The 17,502-nt window shown below is 41.0% G+C and overlaps 2 protein-coding genes across 13 annotated transcripts in view; both read right to left on the minus strand.

Annotated features, from left to right (window-relative positions):
- Positions 1-909: 909 nt before the first annotated feature.
- On the minus strand, positions 910-7,959 carry rrm2b (ribonucleotide reductase M2 b). Its single transcript, XM_088928495.1, has 9 exons — positions 7,795-7,959; positions 6,893-7,048; positions 6,032-6,148; positions 5,090-5,223; positions 4,243-4,337; positions 3,605-3,738; positions 3,142-3,246; positions 2,101-2,214; positions 910-1,728 (listed from the first exon to the last, which is right to left on the minus strand). Exons 1-9 carry the CDS (start codon positions 7,834-7,836, stop codon positions 1,576-1,578), a joined length of 1,050 nt encoding a protein of 349 aa, XP_088784621.1. The 5' UTR covers positions 7,837-7,959; the 3' UTR covers positions 910-1,575.
- Positions 7,960-10,448: 2,489 nt separating this feature from the next.
- The window catches only part of ubr5 (ubiquitin protein ligase E3 component n-recognin 5), a 60,321-nt gene continuing 53,267 nt past the window's right edge, over positions 10,449-17,502 (minus strand). For 8 of the 12 annotated variants that reach the window (XM_088928504.1, XM_088928501.1, XM_088928499.1 and 5 more), the window contains 12 exons: positions 16,727-17,072; positions 15,438-15,525; positions 14,486-14,630; positions 13,650-13,780; positions 13,510-13,570; positions 12,941-13,119; positions 12,735-12,819; positions 12,497-12,652; positions 12,171-12,284; positions 11,774-11,918; positions 11,296-11,381; positions 10,449-11,095 (listed from right to left, as the gene is read on the minus strand). In XM_088928504.1, the coding sequence (XP_088784630.1) occupies positions 10,883-11,095; positions 11,296-11,381; positions 11,774-11,918; positions 12,171-12,284; positions 12,497-12,652; positions 12,735-12,819; positions 12,941-13,119; positions 13,510-13,570; positions 13,650-13,780; positions 14,486-14,630; positions 15,438-15,525; positions 16,727-17,072 (1,749 nt within the window). In that variant the 3' untranslated portion in view covers positions 10,449-10,882. The remainder of the gene's footprint in view (positions 11,096-11,295; positions 11,382-11,773; positions 11,919-12,170; positions 12,285-12,496; positions 12,653-12,734; positions 12,820-12,940; positions 13,120-13,509; positions 13,571-13,649; positions 13,781-14,485; positions 14,631-15,437; positions 15,526-16,726; positions 17,073-17,502) is intronic. The other 4 variants (XM_088928505.1, XM_088928500.1, XM_088928497.1 and 1 more) reach the window with 2 other exon arrangements.

The following is a 17,502-nucleotide window of genomic DNA, read 5'->3' on the forward strand; positions in this document are numbered from 1 at the left end:
CTTGTTTAACAGTTACTGAAAGCATTTCCTAATGTTGTTACAAGACGATATAAACAAGGCATATCAGCCTACTGTAATGTCAATATTGACTCCATCCCGAAAGTAAGAATGCAGTTTTTTCATTTTTTAGTGGACTAAATTCAGACCCCTCAGTATAAACCATGACCCAGTAGTGGATGTGATGCCATTTTCCTCCTGTACTGATATTTTTACATGACATGACAGTGATAAGTGCAGTACACAAGACACAGTATTTTAAGTCACTTATAAAAAAACAGCATTAGCTTTATTGTTTTCCTATATTTTGTGACAGTCGATGAGAGGTCTGTGCAGACTTGCAAGAACAATTAAAACTGATGCAGGGTTAAGCGTCTAGCTCTCTGCAGCCCTATAAGGATAAAGTGATTACTGAACTGAAAATGGATGCATATTCAAGCTAAAGATATATATATATATCCTGATCTCAATGTTACAGTTTTGACAAATCATTTTTTACACTTTATTATCAGTATGTTTTCTTTTGGTGTATCAGTGGCCATTAGTAAAACAAAATCAGAGCTACTGACCAATTTGACTTTTCATCTGGTGGCCAGAGCAGAGAAGCTACTGCATAATAATATGTCTTCTTTAAAGCAAAAAAGACATTGGCTTACACTAATACTGAATTTTCTCAATGATGGTAGCGCAGAAACTAACAACAATTTACCAGGAACCACGAACAGTTTACCAAATTACAATTTTCAAAATTTTTTAATAGACCTTTAACTTTAAGACATAAAATTAATCTTTTGATAAATTATTTATGTTTAGATTTTTTTTTAAATGAATATATTTCTTAGACCTCTCTCTTACAAATATTTTTGATATTGAAACGTTTAAGGCTAGGAAAAATGTCAAACAGCCGTTAAAGATATTTTAGCAAATTTATTGATTAATCAGTAGTACAGGGGACAGTTCACTACTGAAAACGTCTTGCATATCATAGAATACTTCTGTATACTATGCACACTGTATACTGTATGACTGCAAACTCACTGAAGTATATTGAACAGTTGCGGTTCGTCATAACTCCAGGGTTATAAGGAGAAATACAATTCTGTTAATCAGATAAGAATCCACATTTTCAGAACAGATGACCAAATATCAGCACATGGTTACAATTACCAATATTTGGCACTTCTATAAAATGTGGCTGTGGAGTCGAGACTGATATTGTATCTCAGAGCTTAGCTTACATGTAGGGAAAGAGGATTACTTCACAGTCTCTGCATTCAGCTGTTTGAAAGCTATACTGCAACACTGTCAGTACGAGGTGTCATTCATGACTGGTATCAACGGAACACTGGTCAAGAGAGAAAATACCTGCTAAAAAATATTTCTGCTTTCCTGCATGAACGTGTGAAGGTGACAGAAAAGGCAACACTCCTTTTGTGTCACCCACCCAGCAAAGACCAAACAGACAAGTTCATTATCTGGCCAACGACCTTTACGTTTAAAATTATTTTCTTAAGATGAACGTAAAAACTAAAATGCAAAATGAAAGTGATCAGAATAACTAAACGACCCAAAGTAATTTTAAAAGTCTGCATCCAGAGTAAAGCTGCAGTCCACTGTGTTTGACATGACGCCCAGCCTCTGGTACTCCGCCACTCGTTTCTCAAAGAAATTGGTTTTCCCCTCCAGGGAGATGGACTCCATAAAATCAAATGGGTTTTCTGCTTCATATACCTAAAAGAATCGAACACAACATACAAAACATAAGATATGGAAAGAGCATCAATTTTATCTTTTTAAACCTTGTCTTTCCTACATGTCATCACCTCTGCTTCACTCCTTCATGCCTATATGCTGAGACCAGGCATTAAAAACGCAAACTATGAGTATGGGGTTGAACAGGACCAGTAAATTTGATATATTTTTCTTTTAACTTGAGACATTTTGGACAAAATCGCAGTTCAAAAACATATCACACATAAAAAAACAAAAGACATTTTTGTATCATTTTTAAAACAAATCTTTCAGTGTTAGACTAATTAAAAGAAAGACATGTTCACTGTAAAGGGTAACTTGCACCTTCATACTAAACACATACAGTCTTACCTTGGACAGCCCCAGATCCGTCAGTAACCTGTCAGCCACAAACTCAATATACTGCTTCATTAAGGTGCAGTTCATTCCAATGAGCTTCACTGGTAAAGCCTCTGTCAGAAACTCCTTCAAAAACAGAAAACGTACCAGTGTTGAAGGGGGTTATGACTGACCTCTCTGAGATACAAGTGAGGAAAAACTAAACCAGCTTGACGTCTTTGGATGTGAATCCTGATCTACAGTACAGTTTCCATTTAAGTGTGTTCTATTTATTTATCTTTTTTGACAAGTTTCGGTCTGCTTAACCAAAACTCTCTTTGTTCACTAGCCTCGCTTTGTGATCTGTTCTTCAATACGTGTGATTTGCTGGCGGCTAAAAGCTGCAATAAGAGATCTTCATCACGTCTCCTCCCACCATGATTTGCCCCAATGTAACTGCCAACTCCAAAGCATATGAGTAATTTATTTATATATGTCATTTATATATTGTTCAATCTAGAAGATAAATGTCTGGTTGTAATGAATTTATGTTGCATGTTACTATGCAGTGGTGGTTAGTGCTGTTGCCCCACAATTCCTGCAACCTGGATTAACCAGGTTAGTCTCAGACTCACCACGACCCTCTAGGCATGATGAGTTTACCAAGACTGGGTGGAATTCTGCACTCCGGCTGGAATACTACACTGCTACAGTGTGTCGCATTAATTTTCACTTTGTGAAAAGCACAAAGCTCTTTTAAGCTCAAGCGTATGGTGATTATGTTACATCATGTTTTTTGAATATATCAAACATAGCTGCTTGACACTGGAAAAGAGTGGTTTGTGAATTTGTTTCAAATGAAATACTGTAGCTCTGAAATCACATTGGATAGATCTCTCTTGTAATAGCACTTACGCCTGAGGTATATTTTTGATTCTATCAATGTAACTGAGTCAACAGCTGTGTTCTCCAATTTCCTCTCCTTTTTGCGTTTGAAGTGCATGTTGATGTGATGCTTGAAAGGGAGTGATTAGTTCATTTCAGCACTGTGCTGCTGGCAGACTGTCTGATTACCTGCTCAATACTGACAGCGGTGGTGATGATATCCCTCACCCTCTCTTCTGAAGGCTTCCTCACAAGGTAGCTGTACATCAGACAGGCAAAATTACAGTGCAGCCCCTGGTTGGAAATTAGTGAAATGTTCACTTGCTCATGCATCGCAGAGAGACGGACAGGTCAGAAAATGACTGCAAGACAACTCTCGAAGTATTTCTCCTCCCACACACCGCCAGGATATATTTTGAAACAAAATATTTTCAGTTTGTAGTGTGAACTCAACACCCTCAGGACCTCTGTCCACCAATTGATTACAGCAGCCTCTCTCTGTACTGGCAGGCTACCTGGTAGAACACCTTGGGGGATTGGACACTGTTTTCGGCTTTGTGCATCATAGCTGAAGTTGCTTGCTGGCTCCTGCGGCTAATGTGTAACCCCAAACACACACGGCTCTGTTCTTATCATTGCTTTTGGGTTTTACCTCATCTCTGCTGATAAGCTCATTGGAATAGGTCAGTCCTGGCATGAGACCCCTCTTCTTCAGCCAGTAAATAGCAGCGAAAGAGCCGGAGAAAAAGATACCTTCTACTGCAGCAAAGGCCACAATCCTCTCTCCTGCAGAGAAGAAAATGCTGCATAAATGTTCAATGTTTAGGTTTGGAAATTAAGGGGGAAAAAATCACATCACGGAGATGCAGTTTGTGGGATATTGTTTGCCATTGCTTCTCCTCACTGAAGTGGGAACTGTGGCACTGCAGCTAATTCTAACGAGCAGGTACTGCAAGATGCACTGCTCCTCAGATGATGCACAATGAAATGTAGAACTGGACAGCTGGATTGCTTTTGCAACTGTCATCTGATTCCAGTATTTACTTTGTGTAATGATGTCACTCAGTGCAGAATCATTGACCCTTCACTGTGATGTCCTTCTAAAGTTGGAATACGCTTTTCTTCATATGATTCTGTCACCGTCTGAGCTCTTCATGCAACTTCTTTAGAAGCCAATGAGAGCTGTAAGTGTTGACTTGATTATAGAAGTGTCTACCTCTTAAACATTACTGTCAACTTACCAAAACTATCACTTGAATTGTTGCCAGCCATGCATTAAACAAACCTTACCAAAAGTAGCTTTTGTGTCAGATATCCACTGTAAAGCCCAGTCTGCCTTCCTTTTTATGCTGGGCATAGTTTGAATTGCGTTAAACAGATATTCCCTAAAAACAGAGAAAATACGCATTTATTTCAGAGTAAACAGACTTTAAGAAAAAGCATAGACAAACAAACGGACCTACTGTAGTCTTGTTAAGTCCGATGTAAATATATATACAGACCTACCATGATAGCAGGCTATCAGGTACATGTGACTGCAATTGTTCAATTTAAACTGACCACACAGATTTGTACTTTTGCAGTGAATTGGACACAAGCCCATGTCCCATGTTTGGCCACTTGTCCTGCTGATGAAAAGCCCTGAGCTGCCTGCCCTGTGCATAAGACAGACTTGCAGTCTCTTGTTGGAAACGGCAGGCTATCTGACCAGCATGGCTGTGCAAATGGTAAAAAAATGATGATGTAGTAAAATCTAGAAAATAATAGAATCTATATATATATAACTATATTATAGATTCTAATATAATCTACAGAGACACACCCCTGTGGGAGGCGCTCTCAAACACAGATGTGTCTTTTATAAGTCCGTTCTTACAAGTGACTCTGAATACCAACCCACGCCCTGTTACTCTCTTCACCTCATCAAGACAAGAGGTCTCTGCTTAAATACTCACCAGCAGGGTCTCGTGCTAAGGAACATGGTTCTGGGACAATCCAGTAAAGTCTTTTGGGAAAGTACTGAGAACCGTTACATTCCAGCATCTGAGACTGGCTGATTGCTCAAGTCCATCTCCACACCTCACATGTGTTGGCGACTTCAGGAGAGTGAGCCAACAGGGCCCAGCCTGATGCTTACCTCTCCTTCAGGTCCCGGATGTAGGTGTTAATGAGCATGCCGTACATCTCAGAGTGCACGTTCTCAATGAGGATCTGGAAACCGTAAAAACACCGGGCCTCAGGGACCTGCACCTCCTGGCTGAATCGCTGGACCTGAGAAACATCCCAAACCAGGTTTTGCTTCATTATTTGCACTAAACCTCCACACACAAGGTTGTTGAGAGTGTTGGTTGTTCTCTGTGAACTTTGTACACACTTTCCCTGCGAAAGATTCAATGTTTTAGAAGGTGGACATTTAGAACTGGTTTGAACTGGATTGGAAGACTGCTGGACACAAGGGCTGCTATGTAATTCTATACCGTCATATAGGAATGCCTGCTAGGAACCTAAGTAACCAATTGTATTAAAAGAAGATATCTTCAGCAAATAGGGAAGGAGGAAGATGTGTGTGATTTTGGAACACTGCCAATCCTGTAAGCAGAGGGAAGCGTGATAGATAACAGAAAACTATTTAAGGACTGTTCTAGTTTAATTACTTTGAGAAAAATACACCGATCAGTTCTGTGTGTTTTGCTCCTATGTGCATGAAATAAAAACTTCTTTTCACTTTTGACATGGACTCCTGACTGTCTTTTAAGGGGAAGTGGGGAAAAATTTCTCCAAGAGCAATAACATCTGAATGGGAATCCCAGTTTTGTGATGACGTGATAGTTCCATACATTCTGGGATAGAATAACATTTTACATCACAGTGTTTACTTTTGGATGTACACATCTGTGTAAAAGAGACAAGAGAAATGTTACTTCTTGTGATCATTTTTCCCTCCCATCCCCATCTGTGGGACTCCCCTAAATACTTCTACCTAAAGACCCATAAAATATGTCTAACACAATGGACCCCCCCCCCGTCAACAAGGCCTTAACTGGACCAGCAGTCCCAAAACTTCGGAGGCTCTGCTTACAAGGTTCTCGTTGACGATTCCATCGCTAGCAGCAAAGAAAGCTAAGACGTGGGAGATGAAGTGCCTTTCTTCGGGCTTCAGTCTGTCCCAGTGAGTCAGGTCCTTCGACAAATCAACCTGCACAGATTGATCACAAGCCGGCCTCGTTAACACATTCGCCAAAGTATCGCAAAGTAATGTTTACACTCTGTCATTAACTCCAGCTGTACAGAGGTCCTTTGCCCCAGCCTGAACCAGTGATTGGAAACACTCAGCTCCAAGCTTTCTGGAATTGCACACAGAACAAATTATTCCACTCTGCATGGCCTTGCTCACCAACTAACTGAACTCCAGGGCCCAGAATAACAGAGTTCAGATTCAGGCACGGGAGGTACAGCATTGCTGCCTCCAGTACTGGGGCCCTGGGTGCAAGTCCTGGAGTGTCATCTGTGTGAAGGTTGTATGTTCTCCCCGTGTTCGCATGGGTTTCTTCTCCAAGACATCCTGGTAGGTTAAATGGCGTCTGGAAAAACTGGCCCTGGTGGGTGGGTGGGTGTGTGTGTGTGTGTGTGTGTGTGTGTGTGTGTGCGCGCGCCTTGCAATGGCGCCTGTTACTTGTGGGGTCAGGCTCCAGCTCACTCTCCAGTCTGTGCTGGATAAAGAGGTTTAGAAAATGGAGGATTGAACATCTACAGTAGGTATGACAGAGGTATGTGTACTAGACCACCTTTTCCTCACTAACATGCCAAAAAATCCCCAATTTCCAAAGGACCTTTCCTATTTCACAACAAACGCAACAATTTCGAGAAAAAACAACCCCAATATTTGTGTAAGAATATGTCAATTCACCATCATGTTATTCATAGCAACGACAGAACTGACCTCTTCGACAGTCCAGAATGACGCCTGTGCCTGTTTATACATCTTCCAAATGTCAGGGTACTGAATGGGGAAAATGACAAACCGGAGCGGGTTTTCTCGGAGAAGAGGTTCACATTCGGCTCCTGACCTGTCTTCCGTCGTCTCTGCGAACCCATTCTAGGAAAATGACCATAATTAATTAAATATATTATTAATTTTTATTATCACCAATAATTATAATAATAATCATCATCATCATCTTGCGTTCAAGACCACAGTAACACTTAAGGTCTTTTTTCCGATTTCATCATTTCAATATTCAGGCAGTTTATTTATGAAAGAAGACAAATTCTAATACTTTAAGCAGACATTTATCTTTTTTTTCTTTCATGAGATGTTTGGTAATCTGTTCTAATGACATTTCGCCTTCGTTTAGATGTATTTTTCGTCTACACCTAAGACGAACGTGAGCACTACCAGAGCATTTTGATGACGTCTACATTATGATTACGCTAAAATCAATGGACGATTTGCCATGGCTGTCGAAGGGATTTAAAATCCGTCGTATCTGCTGAAGTACGCCGTTGCCAGTTTTAACTTGTTTTTTAAATACCGTTTTGGTTCTAATATAGACTACGCATATTAAACGTGTTTGTTTAGTTTTTTATGATAAACAAACATACCGACATCTTACTAACTACATTTATTCTGTAAAGTAAGGTATACGTAACTAACACGCCTTTTCCTCCGTATTTCTATTTTTGAAATCTAAATGTCCATGTAAAATATTTACTTAACATAGACTCAGATTGAAGGCTTGATGAACTATCATATCTTAAACCATCAACGTACTGCTCTCGGTCTCTGCATTCATTCTTTATGAGCCCAAAAATACTTTTATTTGATGAATAGCCTGTTTTTACCTCGCTTTCTTGGAGACCAGACTGTGAATTCAGATGGTCCATCGCAAGATCGGGTTCCAACAGAAACAACTAAAGCTGGATCAGCATTTGTTACAACCTGTCTTGCAGCAACACTACAGTGAAACGTGCACTGATGCTCAAAATGTGCGAGACAGCGCCCCTGTTGCTTGTTTGCCTGCAACTGCATTTCGGTGACATTACACAAGCTTTTGTTTTCCTGTACTGTACAGCAGGGGGCTGTCTAGTCTTGGTCCTAGAGGGCCGGTGTTTCTGTGGGTTTTCATGCCAATACAGCTATTAAGAGACCTAAACCAGATGGTTACTGTTCTAAATAGATCAATTGAACTGCTTCTCACAGCTCACCCATATCATGCTGCAACTCACAACTGGCAGCCTACTGAAGCTAAGCAGGTGTGAGCCTGGTCAGTACCCCCAGGATAGTAACGGAAGCACAATACTGTACAATGGTGCCGTCCTTCGAATGATACGGAAAACCCTGACTCTCTGTGGTCATTAAAAATCCCAGGGTGTTTCTTGAAAAGAGTAGGGGTGTTAACCCGTGTCCTGGCCAAATTTCCCCCACTGACCTTTACCAATCATGGCCTCCTAATACTCCCCATCTATGAATTGGCTTCATCACTCTGCTCTCCTCCCCACTGAGAGATGGTGTGTGGGGAGAGTACTGGTACACTATGGCTGCTGGCACATCATCCAGGTGGGGCTGCACATTGGTGGTGGTGGAGGAGAGTCCCCATTACCTGTAAAGCACTTTGAATGGAGTGTCCAGATAGATAAGATCTTCCTCGTTTATCATGTTTATACAAGTGTAAGGAATGATTAATTATTGCGTGCTACTGCATTTAAGAGCACTTAAAAACTTGCAGACAGGCCAGCCCTCCTAAGATCTGTGTGGACACTCTGGCTATATAATCCTGCTCCTTTAGAAATGCAACCAAGTAAAGTAAGAAGAGGTCAAAGTCCCTTGAGACTGATAACCTATGAAGATTTGAAAGAATAGTTTCTGTACCATAATATAAATATACACCTTAAGTAGGTTTTCTGTTCACTATTGTTCATCTGTTCAGAGTTCAATTAATTGAAAATTAATTGAGTGGCTGAACACTGGCCAAAATACAGCCTTGACACGGTGGAGACTGCTATGATGTACAATGTTGGGTACCTGTACTGTTGTACTGTAGAAAATGAGAAAAACTCTGAACCAGATGGGGAAAGAATCCTTATGCTTTCAGATCTTGTAGCCAAATCAAGTTAGAGGAAGATCACATCATCCTCAAAACATTTAAAAAAAAAGTTTAATCAACAGTTTGATTAAATTTAACATTGTTAAAACTGGTGCTTTGCTGGGCACCTCTACATCAGCTCCATACCCAAGATTCTCCTTTACCCCTCTGAAATCTGTAGTTGTTCACACATTTTAATTAGATACATATATATTTATGGTTTATGATCCTATTAGTGTTGCAGTTGTTGACTAGGTTCACTACAGCAGGTAAGCCAGTCCTGCCATCCAGAGTCATACAGGACTGTCACTAAACAGATTGGTTGAATATGGACAATGCTCTTTGGGACATAACTTGCATACACTTTAATATACAGCTAGGTATCTGGTAGAATGAAGAATGAGGTTTCACAGCAAAGATCTTAAGAAAGAGCTTTAGTACCCACGGCCCCAGGAAAACATCATAAAGCAGAAAAAGCAAGATTTAAAACAATTCAAAATTTCTCATGCAGGACAAGCCCCATGACAGTCTCATGGCATTCAGTACAGTATTAGATTAGAACACTAAGCAGATGGCTTGGTTAGCAAAGGAAAACTGAGCTCTAAATAATTCACTAAATCTCTACTTCACTGTTTAGGGGGTGAAGTACTAATACTGCAAGTAAATAAGAATAATGCTTTCCTAAGAGCATTTATATCCTGCAATATGACATCTCAACCACAGAACATTAATTTATAATTATGTATTTTTTCCATGTTTGAATGATTTATTATTGCATATTTTGTCTCCCTGGCTAAGCATATTTGATCATCAAAGATTTAGATTCATTTGTATGCTAAATTGAATCGAGGCACATTGAAACATATGTGTGGGCAACAACTCAACGTCTAATGAAAAGCCAGGACAAAAGACTAAAGGAAAAGGCAAACAAAGTATTCAAGGATAAAAATATACAGTGGAAAGTATTCTAAGAAAACCAATGTTATCTACTAAGTCCACATATCGATACATATTGAAGACTATATTACCCCTAATTTTCACTGGTACTTCTCCGTGTTCAGAAGTATGTCTACTGTAGTTTTCCTATCTCATCATGATCCAGGTTTTATAGCAGACATTTGGAAAGACAAGCTAGAAATTAATTGTAATATTTTATTGTTATAATGTATTGTATAAATATATTTTAATTTTTTAATAAGAAATAGTCACCACCATCAATTTTTTCTAATAAGCAGAATTTAAGCAAATGAACTTGCAATTCTAGTGGGGTTTGGAAGAAGCAACTTATTTTGCACTGTCCCTTATCAGAATGTCATGGAAGAATGTAGTCACCACCTTCAGAAAAGTCTGTGCGTGTGTTGTGCATGAAACATATAGCTGTTGAAACTCAAAAGAACAAACCAAAAAAAAACGTTTCCATCCTCAAGTTTATTTTGAAATTCCCTACTCCCTCTATACAAGAAAAAATTGAGACTTTCCACAAAGGCAGCAGTGAAATTCCAGTGATATTTAAGTATTCTGTTCTGGGCAAAAAAAAATCATAATCACAGTGTAACAATTACAAATTTCTGCTGTCATCTTTGGCTGGGGCTAGTCTAACAGTTCAAGGGCTAGCCAGATACCCAGGAGGTTTCAGTCAAAGCTGGTAGAGCCAAGAGCTGTGGGCTTTTAACTTTACAGACCCAATGCAGGAATGTATGTTTATTCAGAACTCAGGAAAAACAAATGTGACCGCCAGGGATGTGACAGCATTTAATTTCATAAAATAGTATAGACAATTAAAAAATAAATCTACAAAACTGCAACTAGTAATATTACACAACAAACACTTCTTTTTCCGTTAAATTCTACACGAAACCAAAGTTCTTGGTCTTGATGGCTAGTAAGAGTTTTTGCTTGAGAATCTGTTTGGAGGAGTAGAGTGGCACATAGAGGCGGGAGATGCAGGTGTTGGCCGTGGGGAGGTGCTGGTCGTCCGGGGGGCGTATGGTGATGGATGGCATAGGCTGGAATCCCTCTTCGCTTGCAGGCAAAGATGGGCTGGATGTCCAGAAGTAAACCTGCATGAAAGAACAAAAAAAAAATCATCACTCCCTCTCCCTGAACTTTCCAGCTCCAAGTTCAAAACCACCTTATATATTTTAAGCCACAAGGAATGTACTGTGGCCAAGGAAGCCTCTTCACTCCAGAATTCACTATAAAATATTATAGCATCTTGCAAAACCATGATTATACATATCAGACAAGAATAATCCCTTACTAGATCCTGTCTCTCGGTCATGCTCATTTTCTCCACGATTGACCAAAACCAGCGCTTGAACTGCAACAGCTTCTCTGCGTTTTCCCCTGTTAATAAGAAGTGAAAACATGTTAATGAACAAGAACTTACTTTCCTCAAGGTGAAAAATCCAAAGTTATGTTTCATGCTATCAACGGATACAGCTTCAGTTTTGACTCTCAAGGTACCACGCCCGCATGACATCTGGGAATTCTGCAGTCTAATATTCTGTTGCTTGAAACCCCAAGCTATAACCAAGATCTCCTTTCAAGTGTCTGGAACCCTTCTTATTTGTCACCAAATATGCACATTAAGATCAATGTTGTGAAAATATCGGCTACTCGAGCTTATCCCTGCAGTATCCAGGGAGGAGTCAAAAAATCATTTTGAAAAAACCTAGATCAATTCATTATCTTGATTAGTTAGGTAAACAGAACAGCCATAGAAAAATATTCCATACCCGATTCATCATTGAACGAGGTGAAGCTAATCAGCATCTGTACATTGACTTCTCCACAGCCGTTGACAAGAAGTCGGAAATCTTCGGCAGTAAGGTCTTCAAGAGAGTTCTTGGGAAGCACATCCAAAAGGCCTTTCCTCATTGCCTGAATGAAAAAACATTTTATTGTTCATAGCTGCTATGCTAAACATTTTATTTTTCTAAAGTTATTCAAAATTCAACCCCCTCCGATTTATACAGAGCAAAGTGAAATAGCTTCTTACTTGGCAAAGACAAAACAGACATCACCTGAACTCCAGACTGTGGCCATTACTGACCGGTCTGTGCCTATCCCAAAAGACACAATCACATGAACCGAATTTGTCCGGAGAGTTTATGCCAAGCCACTAATACTCACATGTAACGATGGCTCTGCCACCACTAACATCCGGTGCTCTGCATATTTCCTCACGTACTCGTATACATTCAGAGGAGTAACTGGTATATTTACACCACCGGACACGAGCTCCACCTAAAATAAAGAATTGGTTAAGTCATGTGAGTCTCTGTGCCTTCAGAGACTTCAGAAAGAAACAGGACCACATGAATGTGTATAGTTTATTGTCACGCCTGTCTTTAGTCTGAACATGTTTGTTCTACAACTTTATTTGGAATATTTTATCTACAGTGCTTCATTAAAAATCTGTACAGGACTAATTAAAACAAGTATTAAGTGTTTCCTACCTGTCCTCCTCCTTCCTCTTTACAGAGGTCGATTGCAAATGCCAGATCCATAGCTGCAAAGACAGCCTCGGCATCGCCACTCTGAGAGGCCAGGATCAGTTGTCGCAAACTCTCGTACATCACAGGATCAAAGAATGCAAAGTCATGCCAGTTCACCTAAATAAAAATGATATCTCATAAATAAAATAAAGGCCACCAGCACTGGAAAATAAAAGTAAACAAGAATTGACAGTCTTACCTTTCTTCCAAGCAAGACCTTGATGACATGTCTGTTCAATGTAATAGGGCATAGCTCATTCTGCAGAAGGCACAGTCCGAGTATTCTGTAAAAGGAAGAAACCGCACAAAAAATTCAAATAACCTTCACAAATCTCTCTACCTGGAATTGTCAGACTGGACTGTCTTCTTTGTTTTAGATTTAATGGCACCGATGCTAACCCATACCTGCCAATGTTTCGGAAACAGTTGAGCCGCGTCTCGCTGCTCTTGCCTGGTCTGGGGGAGTAGAAGCCCCTCTTGCCGGGCTGGTAGAAAAGAGGAGCGTTGTCGTCCCCGTCGTCGGGATCGTCCAGCTCCATGTCCACCACGCTGCGGCTGGAGCCGTGCCTCTTCCGGTTCTCCTGCTGCCGACAGAGGAGACAGCCCTCAGCCCCCTGGGCTCTGCCCTCCTCCCCCAGCCTCGCTTCACCGTCGGGCCCGCTCCGGACAGCAGGCCCTCCCAACGCGGCCAGCTCTCGGGACGAGATATTTTTCACATCCTATGTCACACACACCCACCCTCTGTTTCTAACAGCCCTCAACTCCATGTCAAATATGTGGTCAGATACGTCGGAAAGGGTTTCAGCAGGTTTAGGCAGGCTCTATCAAGGGGTTTGCTGTACTTCTGTACACTTAATAGAAGCTTTGGAGAAAAAGGCTTCAGCAAAGCTGTAAAGCACACACAAAAAACACCACTACTGCAGCATTCAGTTTGCATATAACTAAAAAGATACCGACGAAGCACGGAGTCTTACCTGCGACTTTTCTGAGGAATCTAACAATCCAAGATCCAATATACTGTCAGCCCCATTTTCTCTGTGGAAATAAATTATTTGAATGAGAACCGGCTCCACAAGCACCTCATTTAAACACCAGAACAGTCTTTCTTCCTTACCTCCCGTGAGCAATGATGAGCTCCATGGCCTCTTCTACTCGTGCACGTAGTGAATCTTCACTGGCGAGGAGCAGCAGCAGCTGTGCAGGGGAAAGTTCTAAAAGCATTCCTGTGATTTTGCTGGCAAAAGCCTAAAAGAAAAAAAAATCGTAGTTAGTAAAATAACCGTATTAAAGGTTTTTCTAAAAACATTTAAAAGATGAATAAATCTTTAATGATTTCGTGGCATGCAACTCTAACATTTTTTCAACAGTCAATGAATGCTGATTTTGATACAATCAATCATGGCATTATAGCCTGTTCTACAATAATGTAACACTGATGCATTGTAACTCGCGGGCTGCTGTGCCCAAGGAAATAACTAAATTAACACTAAAGCTGATTGACACATGTAAACTGAAATTTTCTGCTGGATGCCTGCCTTCTACATACTGTCCTGTTTCAGGTGGATTTAGAAACCAGGAATTGAACGTCTCAGGAAGCTTCTAATCAATAATGTATGATAAGCTGATCTGGCATCTCCATGTTGTACCCAATATTTTCATTGCTCAGTTGTTGATCAGCTATTTATGGTACCCAATGTTTACTTTTAATTTTCTGTTGCTAATGCCAGCAACAAAGCCCACAATCTATAATGGACTGTAAATCAACATTTTCTGGTGGCACTTCATGAAAAGGTACCAAGCCTCTATTATATTTATATTATATTGAGGAACGGACCACTGGATAATCCCAGGTCTGGAAGAAACAAGGCAGGGAAAATGACAGAGAAGCACAACCAGCGGGTTTCAGCAGCATACCCACAGTGTTTATCTGATCATTCAGAAAAGGCTTACCGGCTGCATTGCCTGCACGCGTGGATACAGCCTCTCCCCCAGGGCCTGCCGGTGTGCTGGCAGGGGGTCGGGCTCATCGCTGGGGTTGCCTTCAGAAGCTGGTCTGAAGGGCCGGGTGTCAACTGAGAGCTGCCTCCTAGAATCCCTTAAAAAAATAACACCCGTTACGTACATGTGGACAGGTGACTGCCAACGCACAAAGGTGTACGGGAAGAAACATTTTGACATTTGACATCAATTGACATTTTTATCTGGCGTCATCCTTTTCTCCCAAAAGCATAAAAATAATTCTAAAGATAAATGGTAAATTAACTTGAGCTATTAATACAAATCAATTACAGACATGGAGCACAGATGTTTTAAATTGGGGGAAAAAATGTAAAATGTGATTTAAGCCTGTGCTCAATTCTTGGACTGTAACGGCTTCAACCAACCAGTCAAGGTGCTTTTTCAGGGTACAGGTTGAACCCCATGATCCAAACTTCATTGGCTTACCCCTCACCCCTATCTTTAGCCAATTGTAACGAGGACATCCCATAACAGTGATGCTGAATTAGACAAGAAACAAGAAAGTCTGGCTTTCCATACAACAGCCACTCCAGAGACCACTAGTGCCTGGGGCACCTTGTCTCTTTGGGAGTTTGCTCTAATGTGAGTTGTCAATTAGAAACTTAAACCTAATTTCCTAAACTATACATTTTATATAGATTTTAACGTCTTTTAAAATTGATTGCACCAGATATTCATGTAATGAATGGTACAGCAACCCATAAACCCCCCCAGAGGTATTCAGATATAATAAATTCAGGAAGTTTATTGGACCAAATATGTAACTCTGGACTGCGGGTATAGCAAAACCAGAAGACACCAGGTCATCGAGGACTTGAGTCCGACGTCTATAAATGAAAAGTCAAAATATAATAGGAAAATAGTGTATAGGGGGTGCACTTACCGATCTCTATCTCTACGAGAACCTGCTCGTAACCCCCCACTCCTCCTCTCTCGCTCCCGGTCTCTGTTCCTCAGACGCTGCATTAGATCTGAACACATCAAATAAGATGTAATTAAGACGGAAAAAAGGGGCACAATTTCTGCAACACTTTAGTTTTCACTGAGGCTTAAGTCAAAGCCTATACAAGCCAAACATTAATTTAAATCCACTACTGTTCTATGTCCTATATATGCGTACCCACTACAAATATTTTGACCAGACTGATTTTCCCTGGACCTGGTTCTTCATGCGTGACCGATAAAAAGTACTTTCATTTAGACCATTAAAATACATTTAAAAGGTAAAAAGAGCTTTGGAAAGGAAAAGTTGGGGGAAAAAACCCCAGCTCTGTCGTAAAACATGGTCCTGGCCTTTGGCTCAGATCAGGAGTAGTTTTCTTTCTTCCACTGCTGCTCCACGTCTCTGTCCAGGCTTAATGTGCCTTCTACTGCTCCGCTCCCTCCTTACTCCCTGCATCCCACTCCATCTCTTCCACCCACACCCATCCAGACTGCTTCACGTCTCCCACTCCTCTGGCGCTTCCTCTGAAGTCACCGGCCGACACTTCGGCTTGCTCTGCCACTGCTGGCTGCCATACTTCTAATACTCCCGGCTACTATATGATGCTCTTCGTTCACTGTAATTATCCTGCACTGAAAGACTTCCAGTAGTGCATTTTTAATGCATATATAGAGAAAATGTATGATAACGCATTACAGTTCTACAATATGCATATTAATATTTAAGTAGTTCAGGTGGGTAGCTGCTTCAGCATGCGTAGGCTGCAAAGGAACAAACAATAGGTTTATTCCCTGCTGAAAAGAGAAGAAAGAAAACAACGTTTCGGCTGTGGAGCCTTCTTTGGGTATCAAGAAACCACACCCAAAACGTTGCGTTTTCTTTCTTCTCTTTGCAGCATGGAATAAACCCACTACGTGTTACTTATTAATATTTAAGTTGTAATTAAATTTTGATTTTCTTCTTTAAATTAACGTGGACAAAAGTGTCGAACTAATAATGAAACTATGAATAACCACAAAGCCTGAATAAGGGCAAACACGGAGTCTATGTACATGTATAAATCAGAAAAATACAAAATCGGATGCACAAGGAGAGAAAAAAAGTTTAATATATCGGAGTTTTTACCGGTCACAAATGGTCAAGTGAATACCAAAACATTTGGAGGTTGTCTAGGTTCCTTAGATATAACATTCGACTCTTCGATTTGCTCCTTCATCACTCATACTTACTGCTGGCCTGCATGCCTTTGTTGGTGTTCTGCACGAAGTCTAGGTTGGGCAGCTTCTCGTTGGACAGGAAGGCCTGGGCAACCGCGGTGTAAAAGCTGCGCGCCACCCCGCTGCCCTCCCCCGGCTCGTCCTTGAAGGTGACTTTGACCCGGTGTACGGCCATGGGGGTGGTTGTGCAGCGCCGACCGAAGTGCGTGTTCAGCTGCCTCATGGTCTGCTGGATAAGCTGGTCCCGGTCCCGGTCCACCTCCAGGGCCAGGTCTCTGGACTGCTGGTTCCGCAGCTTCTCCATCTCGCGCCGGAACTTTGACTCCTTCACCTCGAAGCCGCCCAGCTCCGTCAGAATCTGCGCCCACGACAAAGCCATGCTTTGATATAGCGGTCATACTGCCCCCTATCTCTACCAGGCCGAAGCAGGAACTGCTAAGGGACGCAGCTTAACCAGACTCATAGTTCTATTACAAATGGCAGGTTATAAAAAAAGTGGAAGTTTGCCCGTGAATTGTTATCATATCCGATCTTGCAGTCAAAAGCACAAAAACTAAAGTGACGCACGGTTTGATGACAACCTGGTGTTCAGACAACTGAAGCTACGTCTTGCTGTTGAAGCCTGTCAAGTAAAAATTTTGTGTGCATTTGCCACAATATTTCACTTCACTTTAAATTTTTACCTCATTGTGGGCTTTTACCAACTCTTTTATGGTTTTTGATGAACTTGACTGTAGTCTTGTAGTGCGCACCACTACATACTGTGCATTTCTTAAAACACTTCACCC

Source organism: Atractosteus spatula, chromosome 12, assembly GCF_055471065.1.
Source record: "Atractosteus spatula isolate fAtrSpa1 chromosome 12, fAtrSpa1.hap1, whole genome shotgun sequence".
NCBI lineage: Eukaryota > Metazoa > Chordata > Actinopteri > Semionotiformes > Lepisosteidae > Atractosteus > Atractosteus spatula.